General features: G+C 55.0%; 1 protein-coding gene across 4 annotated transcripts in view; it reads left to right on the forward strand.

Annotated features, from left to right (window-relative positions):
- Positions 1–7,350, forward strand: part of LOC100484271 (kazrin) — a 472,216-nt gene extending 464,866 nt beyond the window's left edge. For 3 of the 4 annotated variants that reach the window (XM_011227699.3, XM_034671241.1, XM_034671240.1), the window contains exons 14-15: positions 542–656; positions 2,328–7,349. In XM_011227699.3, coding sequence (XP_011226001.2) covers positions 542–656; positions 2,328–2,489 — 277 coding nt within the window. In that variant the 3' untranslated portion in view covers positions 2,490–7,349. Of the gene's footprint in view, positions 1–541; positions 657–2,327 lie in introns of all 4 variants that reach the window. The other variant, XM_034671239.1, reaches the window with a different exon arrangement.
- The last annotated feature ends 2,109 nt before the right edge of the window (positions 7,351–9,459 follow it).

The raw sequence follows: 9,459 nt of genomic DNA on the forward strand, positions 1-9,459 counted from the left end.
GTTGGCTGCCCGGCTCCAGCCTGCAGGCTGCAGTTCGCCAAATCCTGGTCTAACAGAAGCTTCCGATGCTTTAATAACACAAAGAAGGGAGTAATGGGGTCACTTCAGGCAACAAGTCAGTGGTGGGGGTGGGGGACACAGATTTCAAATGCAAAGTGGGGGAAATTTTCCTGATGCTTAGGTCATGCCAGTGAGCTCAAATGTGGGGATTCTCCCATCCGGTCTTCCTTTCCTGGTAAGGTTTGTCGCACGCTGGAGGGCGAAGAGCACGACCTTGGAGTCTCACAGGCTTGGGTTCAGATCTCAGCTCTGCCATGTGCAGCTGGGTAATCCGGGGCAAATTGCTTAACCTCTCTGAGCACCACCCCTTTGCCCCAACTGTCCTGCAGGGATGTTGTGAGGATTGTATTCACCAAGTGCTTAGCACGGGAGGGGGCACGCAGGAGGTCTACAGTAAATCACAGCAATTATGGTCGTTGTCACCGTGTGAGCGTGCGCGTCTCTGGGGGCGGTAGCTGACTCAGTATGGGTCTCTCCCCAGCTGCTCAGGCATCCGGGAGGCTGAGCGTTTCGGAACACCCCCAGGGAGGGCCTCGAGCATCACCCGGGCAGGGAAGGAGGAGAACAGCGGTGGTATCAAGTACAAGGCTGGCCGGGTAAGTCACTGGATGCCGTCACCTGTGAGTCCTGCAGCCCAGGGGAAGGTCTTGCTGTCATCTGGGCCCATGGTGGCCCCTCCCAGCTCCTCTCTTGGCCTGTGGAGGAGGACCGATGGGCCAGGTCACAGATGCAGCCAGGAGAGAGGAAGCTGCCTTCAGCTGACCTGCATGATGCTTAAGCCCCCACCCCCCAGGCTTAGAGTAGTATCTCGAAGTGCAGGTCTCACCTGCCCGCATCAGAATCACCGGGCAGTGGCTTAACAGGCAAACTCTGGGACCACCTGGGTCTCCTGATGCCAAGGGCCTCTGGGACGAGGGGGAACCCTGCATGCAGCCCGGCTGCCCAGACTCTGAGAACCGCTGACTTAGCTTTGGAACTCCAGTGACCCGACCGAAAGCAGCAGATTAGCCTCCGGTCTACGAAAGTTTGCCTCTGTTCATACAGACTCCAACTGACCCAGATTCCTAAGTGGAAGTGTGTAGGCACAGATGGGAGAAGGGGATAATCCAAAAATTCTTCCATTCATTCAGCAAACATTTGTTGGGTACTGATTGGGTTTGAAGCACCATCCTGAGCATGAATGGGGATAACCATGAATCAATTCCCACCCTTACTCTTACGGTGCACTCAGTCTAGAACGTGCAGTCTCGAATAGGGTGAAAATAGAGCCCACCATGGGCCCAGATGACAGCAAGACCTTCCCCCGGGGTTGCAGGACTGTACTGGCTCTGGCAGGGGAGGGGCAAACCAGCGCCCCCCCCCCCGAAGAAATAGGTGTACCAATGGGACATGAACAGAAGCACGGTGTATCTGTGGTGTGAACATTTCACGGTGGGGTGCAATTAGGGAAAAAATATCTTAAAAGTCTCCTTTTTTAAGGTAGTGGCATTGAACAAAAGGTTGAGGAACGCTGGTCTGGAAACAAAAGCAATCGAGGAAATTAAGAGTTACAAAGCACTGTCAAGATTATTCTCATAGAGAGATGTTCAAAATAAGAGAGAAATCCGTACCGAGAGCCTAGTGCTTGTGACAACAACAGCTACGCTTTGCCCGCACCTCTCCGTGTGCTTTACAGATCTGATTTCTACTCTTTATGACTCCCCTGGGAGAAAGGAATTGCTATTCCCACTTGGGAGCTGAGAAAACAGAGGCTCAGAGAGGGCAGGTGACTGGTCCAGGGTCACACAGCTGGGAAGTGGCAGAGCAGGGATCCAAACCCTGGTTTGTGAGTCTCCAAAACACGCGCTTTTTTCCACACCACGAGGTGCTAGAAAACTTCTCCCTGACCTGGGAACGCAGTCAGACTTCATGCCCGTGCTCAAACATTCTCACCTCTCCTCCATCGTTCCCATTCTCAACCCTCCCGCTGAGGAGGGAGATGGGAGACTTTGGAGGACAATCAGAAGGACAGTTTGTCGACACCCTTGGCAGCCAACCAGTTCCCTCAGTTGGGAACACGAAGCTCTCTCTGAGGGTTAACTCCCGAAATCTGCTCAGTGTCTCTGAGCAGCAGATTGTGATTACTGATAGGAGGAGCACAGAGAGGTTAGACAAGTTGCTTCAGGTCACACAGCAATTAGAACAGGGGACCCCAGATTCCCCAGATCCAAAACACTCAATTCCTCTTCTCTTCTCCCCGCCCTTTCATCTCATTTCTCTTCTCTCAGCTGCCCCTGGGGAAGATAGGAAGAGGCTTCAGCAAAGACCCCGATTTTCATGACGACTATGGTTCTCTTCAAAACGAAGACTGTGGAGATGATGACCCCCAGGGCAGGCCAGAGCAGTGCCGTCTGGAAGGCTACAACGGCCTTGAGGTCACCAATGTGTAAGGAACGGGCACTCCACTGGACCCAGCACGGACACACCCACCAAGGACAAGTAGCCAGAGGCTGTCAACACTGTACATAGGGACCGCGGGCCAAGGGTGCTCCTCTGCTCCCGGCAAAACCCCAGCAGACTGTCGCAGTTTCAGACGGGAGCCCCGGAGAGCAAGGAGGCACCGGCCTGCCGGTCTCAAGCAGGTTGTGGACCTTCCTGCTCAGTGAATGACCTGTCAGTCCAGCCTCTCTGTAACCCAGGCTCCCCACTCAGAGTGACTGTCCGCCAGTGAGCAGTCCAGGCGGTCCCCGGAGCCTGGAACTGAGCTGCCATGGTGGAAAGAGGCTGGTGGTTCCCCCAAACACCCTCCCAGAAGGAGCCGGTGGGACTCCTACCAGACACAGAGAGCCCAGCACTGGCAGTGCTCGGAGCCCGCAAAGCCTGAGGCTGACCGGTGGGCCCTTCTGGCCAGCCTGGTGGAGCTCTTGGCTCCAGCACCCTGCCCCACATGACTGAGAACTTGGCTTCTGACTTGGGTCACTGAATCTCTCTTGGGAGAATGCCCAATGGAATGGTCATGCCCTTCCTTCCAAAACGCCGTGTGTCACGCGGGGGTGGACATGTAGAAAAGCTATCGCCTTCTCCCCCCACGAGTGGCTACAGTGGGTGGAGGCAGATGGGTGATCCAAGCAGGGGTGGGGCTCGGCAGCAACATTTCTAGGAAATGCAGATTTCCTGTCTTCGGGATAAAGGATATCCTGAGGATAGGCGTGGGGATGATGATGGACTTAAGTCAGTGACAACCGAGTGTGACAGTGGGTTTGGGATTGGGAAAAGGGAAATGCTTGTCTCTGTTGACCCAAGAGACCTTTGCTGTGATGTCTCAGTCACCTGAAACAGGTGTGCACCCCAGCGCCCTCACTGAGATGAATCTCGCAGAGCAAAGTCATTAAGGTGGTGGAGAGAACCCCCAGCCCTTTCCCTGACCCTGCCGCTGTTCTGCTATATGGCTTCTTCCCAGTGGCCTCACCTCTCTGTGCCTCAGCGTCTTCGTCTGCAATACTCCTGGTTCCCTCCTGGGGACGCTATGAGAATTAACACTTGCTAATGTCTGTAACACACTTTGTAACCTCTCAGGAGACAGGTGGGAAGGTATGGGGACAGAAGGAAGCATCCGATTTCCCACTGACGACACAGAACGGACATTGAACTGGTCCTCTGCAACTGCGTTCTGATTGGGGCCACATGCAAAAGGAGGACAAGGGATGCCTAATGTTCAGACTCTCTAGAGGCCCCAGTAGGGCTTGACCAAAGAGAGGGAGAAAAAAGTCCAAGTACACCACCCCGGAAAATCAGTCTGATTCATGTGTTCGGGCTTGAGTCTGTTGACCTCACTGCTGAGTGATGATTTGGGGGGGATGAAACGCATTGGGGTTCTACTGACACTTGGGTGGTCTGAGCGAATCATTTGTTGGGACCACAACATTGAAGCCGTTTGCCTGAGGCTCAATGAGAGGTCTGAATCTCCAAGACTTGAACAGGTAGGTGTCAGCCTCCGAGAACCATCAGAGCCCGTGTTCTTCGACCCAAGGAACTGTTTCCCTCATAGGAAAAGCCTAAACCGAGGCCTAATGAACTTGAGTATGATTCCTCCCCAGCACCGAAGACCATGGTGTTCTCTCTGACCTTAAGATAAGCACAGCTTTTCTTGCCGCTGGAAACCAAACGCCTACTGGTGGACCGATGAATGTTTCACCTCCTAGGTCACATCTCCGATTCCAGGGCCTGAGGGAGAAACTCCGGCATCTAACTTGGCTTTGCTGAGGCTCCAAACCCCGGCACCTTGGTGACGTTCAGCTACACACGGGGCCTGAAGAGGCAGAGCCCACAGCCTGGGAGGGGGTTCCCCTCTACCCTGATGCTGCAGGTCCCTCCCAAGCCAGCATCCAGGCTGGGTGACCCGGGACCCCAGGATCTGCCTCTGGGAGAGCAGCGAGCCAGGCGGGACATCACTCCCACGGGGTAAGCAAGGACAGCACCAGGGGCCTGCATGCAGCTCTGACTATGGAAAGCCAGCGTTTACCCGAGCTGTCAGAAATGAAGCTGACATCCCCCCTACATTCATTCCCATCGGGGATAAGATGGGCAAGTGGACAATTTGGGGGGGGGTCACTGTCAGGGATGGCCTTGCCCCCTACAATTTGCAGCATTAGGCCAGCAGGCCTGGGGCAACATGAACAACGTCGAAAGCACCTTTCAGTCCAAATGATACCCTGGGCGCACTCTCCCCCCCGATGCTTGTATCCTTGGCAGCCAGCTGAGAGTCCGGAACTGACTTTTCAACCCAAGGACAGGTTGGTTGATAAATTAACAACCTTCACACAGAGTCAAATCAGGTGAGCTTTGTCTGCTAAAAAAAAAAAAAATCCCAAACTTCAGCTGTGCTTCAAGGATGGGCAAGAAGAGTGGGGGGTGCCGAAGGACTTAGCAGAGAGATTCTGGTAGCTGACGGACTAAGGCTGGCGGAGTGGCCGCCTACTGAACAGGGACTTGCCATGTCCTGTCCAAAGGGCCCGAGCTGTGGTCTTGGGCCTTAAAGAGTGATGGGGCTTCCGGACCTGGAAAGGCGTGAACGTGCTTCTTGGAGAGGCGTCCTCTGCACCCATGGGTGCTGACTCCTTAACAAGAGGTAGTTGGTGCCAGAGGTTGGGGAGAACCCGAGTAGGCACAGGCACCCCATATTTCTCTGAGAAGCTGGGGGCCAGAGCCCTCGGAAGGCACCTGCCCAGCAGACTCGGCTTTCTGACCCCAGGCCCCTCTGAAAGGCCCCTTTGTCGTTAGCTGCACAGAACCTTTCTCCTAGAAGTCTGTCTGTCTGTCACCAGCGTCCAGGCTATAGGGGGCAGGAAGAAGCCACATGAAAACCTGGACCAGATGTGGGAGAAGGGAAGGGGCCTCTGCACCGCCCAGCCAGCACAGGGTGGGGGGGAGCTCAGAACAGTGACCCCAAATCTTGAGGTCACTGAACAGGGCTGCACGTGGCAGAACGGGAAGATGTGGCAGGACGAGACCTCAGGGTCCGCTGCGGGGGCCCCCGGAGCCCTCTAAGGCTCCAAGTCTAGCCCACCCCACTTCCTGTTAAAACCCAAAAGTTGCAGCACCATCCCTTCACCCCTGCTCTCCCAGGCTCCAGCGGGCTCCGGGCAGTAGCACGGCCAGGAAAGAAAAGCCTGGGGACACAGCGACTTCCAAAGCCAGTGTTATTACCAATGGCTGGCTGGCGAGAAGAATTTCCCAACACGGAGGCAGCTTGTGGCTGCAAAGGGATCAAGTTATCCTTGAGCAGAGATGATGTCCCTGGCCTTTCAGCGGCTGGTCACGGCCCCGTGTCTTCCCAGGAGTGAATTTTAACACTGTAACAATAAATACTACTGCACAGCGCTTTACTGATCAGGTAGCCTTTTTCTCTCATTTAATCTTGCCAACAGCCGCTTTGGGAGAGGAAATTACAGACCCATTTCCTAGATGGGGAAACTGAGTTTGGGGAGGCGGAGGAGCTTACCCAGCTCCATAAAGCTAAGAATTCCCGAGGCAGGGACTCGGACTCAGTCATCTGCCTCCCAACCCCAGGCTCATCCGACCCGGCTGCACGCTTCGTACCCCCGCTGTGTCGGTGATCCCACCCCCACCTCCCAGCGTAGGACCTACCTCACCAGGTGGCATCACTCAAAGTGGAGTTCAGATGCGCTCTGTCCTGCTGGAAAAGTCTGGGGCCTGCCCTCCTGGTCCCAGGACACCGCTGCCGGGAGGGAAGCATCTGGCAAGGGACCCCTACCTTAGCATCCATGGCTTGCCTGTGTCACTCATCCTGGGGTACTCATTTTGACATGGCCGGACAGATCTCCAGTGCTTGTGCCAGTCCGTTCAGGCTGCCATGACGAACCATCACAGACTGGAGGGCTTACACACCCGTTCCGGAGGCTGGGCGTCCGAGATCCAGACGCCCGCTGCTCTTGGTGAAGGCTCTCTCCCTGGTTCGCAGAAGCTCACCCGTGGCCGGGGCATTGATGGCAGACAGTGGCAATGTGGTGGGGGTAATGTGGGGGCTCCCAGAGGACCTTCAAACTGAGACCTAAGTTCTGAGGAGCCAGCCCTGCCAAGACCCACGGGGGGAAGAACATTCCAGGCAGTCAGAACTGAACCAGATGCTGAGGATACAGTGGTGAATGAAATCCTGCCCAGCCTCCACCCTTGCAGACCTTCCAGTCCAGTGGGGGAAAGAGACACAATGTGAGAGTGTAACCATGACCAGTCTTGAGAGAAGAGGTAGCTGGTAGTTGGGAGGGCTTATCACATGGGCATTTGACGTAGTCAAGAGGAGGTGAGGCCTGGATAGAGGAGAGTTCAGCAGGTGAAGAGGAAAGGGAAAAGGATTCTAGACAGCCAGGACAGCATGTGCAAAGGTCCTGTGGTAGAAGGACCAGAGTAAATTGGGCTGAAAAAAGACCCACGTGTCTGGGAGAAAGCAGTGAGGGGCTTATCTCCCGAGACTGCTGGAGGGACCTGCTGGACTCCTGCCCATCTGTGTCACCCTGATTGCAAGCAGTGCCTCCCAACTGGACAAGAAGTCTCTACCTTTTGCACATGGGGCCCTCTTTCCCTTTGCTCTAGCTCTCAGCTCAGTTGGGCTCCTCGGGTCACGGAATGACTCAATGGGCCCATGAGGTGGCACCAGGGCTGTCAAGGCAGAGCTGACTTGAGGCCAACAAAAGTGTCTAGTGCCTCTTTCATGACCCCAAGTAGAAATCTGAGATGTCTATTTGAAGCCACGCTGGTCGAAAGAGGACCTGGTAGTTCTAACAGAGTCTTAGGGTAGAATCTTGTTGGCTCAGTGGGGTGGGGTCTCTGGCCTACCAGGGGTGGGGGCAGCCCGCCAGGTCTCACGTCCTGAGGGATGAGTGCCCGTGGCTCTTAGGGGACTTTGGCAGAGGGTGTTTTATTCAGCCCAAAGGCCTTCTCCTTCCCTGATAGAGGTCTCCTCGCCCTAGCAGTGGGGCAAGCACAGATCCCAGGGGAGAGGAGCCCCCTGGTATTCATGGAGGGAAAGAAACTTGAGTCCTGTACCCAGCAGCTCATAGAAGCACCGATGATGGATTCAAGGATTCAGGGTCGGACCCAGAGATCAGACCTAATAACAGCTTTGACTGGACACCTGCCCTGTCCTTTACCGCAGGTTTTCTCAATGTCGGCACTGTGGACATTCGGGACATACTTTGTCTGGGGCCTGCCCTGGGCATTGCAAGACGTTTAGCAGTACCCCTGGCCTCTACTCAGTGCTGCTGGTATCACCCCCTCATCTAGTCATGACAACTCCCACATTTTTCCAGATATCACCAAATGTCCCCTGAGGAGGCAGAATCCCTCCCCACCCCCCACCACTGAGAATCACAGCCGGACGTGTTTTTGTCCATTGAATCTCCCCAGCAACCCCTTCAGGTAGGCATGGCTTTTCTCATCTGACAGATGGGGAAACTGAGGCATGGAGGGGTTACATAGATTCCCAGGGTCCTGGTCGAGTGAGCGGGAGCAGGGAGCAGACTGACTCTTGGCAGTCTGGGCTCGAAACCAATGGCCTGAGGCTGACCAGCCACACCCAGCTGTTTACAATAAAAAATTCCTAAAGCCAGATGTTCCCAGGGCAGAAAAGACTTCCTCCATATTAAGTACAGCATTATGGGAAGCTGGATCCACTCCCTCTGCCTGGCAGAAAATTGCTCCGTAAATTACAGGTTTGAAGGCAGCCTCGTGAGCTCCTGACTTAAAACAAGGTAATAATTTAGGGACTAGAACAGTCTGGTTGAGTGAGTTCCTATAATAGCTAATCTCACACCACACCCCCATCATGCCCATTTTATTAAAACACAAGCAAACAAAAAAATAGGAAACAAGCATAGGTTTTGGACACTCACCCAAGGCCTCATAGAAGATTAGTGACGGAGCCTGACAGCAGCTGAGATGCCAGCCCGCCTTCCTCTGCCAACCCCGCTGGGAGTCGCAGACCTGGCCCGGGGCTGACCGTCCCCGCAGGCTCGGCCACAGACACAGGCTGTGTGGTCCGAAGCCAATTCCTGTCCCTGTCTGGGCCTTCCTATCTCTGCTGGGCTTGTTTTCCCCTCCTTTGCCAACCTTGGGGGATGGCTCCACCTTCACTTCTCGGGGGTGGGGCTGATCCGGGGGCTCCTCTCACCCTCCCTGCCTCCACCCCCTCCATCCCCACCCGCACCCCCACTCCTGCCTTCAGGGAGGTCACAGGATCCTGGCTGGAACTACTCCAGCCCTGCGGCCCCAAGGCGGTGCAAATGGCCCCAGGAGTAGATGCTGAGATCTGAGAGGGGAAACCAGAATGCTTTTACCCGGATGGTTCCAAACAGGGACTGCAAGGTTTGCTCTCACTTTCCTTTTGGATCTTGAGCCGTAAGATGCGCCCCAAAGTTGCAGGCTGCGTGTCCCTCCCACAAGAGGATACCCCAGAGGGCGGGACTCACCCAGGGCCAAGTACAAGACGGTTGAAGGCATCAGGGGGGATCATATATTTTCTGGACCAACCTGTCGCTGCCAGACCCACCCCTGCCTCCCGAGTTTTGGGTGAGTGACAGCTTACACCCCCCCCACCCACCCCCTTTGCTTCCCTGTTTGAGTTTGCAGAACTGCCATAACAAAGTGGCTTAAACATCGAAATTTTATGTCTCACTGTTCTAGAGGCTAGAAATCCAAGATCAAGGGGCCAGCAGGGTTGAGGCCCCTGTCCGCAGCGTGTAGATGGCTTTCTTCTGCCGGGATCCTCACACAGTCTTCCCTCTGTGCCTATGTCCCCGGTCCCTCTTCTTATAAAGACACCAGTCATATTGGGTTAGGGCCCACCCTAATGGCTTCATTCTAACTCAATTACCTCTTTAAAGACCCTGTTTCCAAGTATAGCCC

The sequence above is a fragment of the Ailuropoda melanoleuca genome, chromosome 11 (genome assembly GCF_002007445.2).
Source record: "Ailuropoda melanoleuca isolate Jingjing chromosome 11, ASM200744v2, whole genome shotgun sequence".
NCBI lineage: Eukaryota > Metazoa > Chordata > Mammalia > Carnivora > Ursidae > Ailuropoda > Ailuropoda melanoleuca.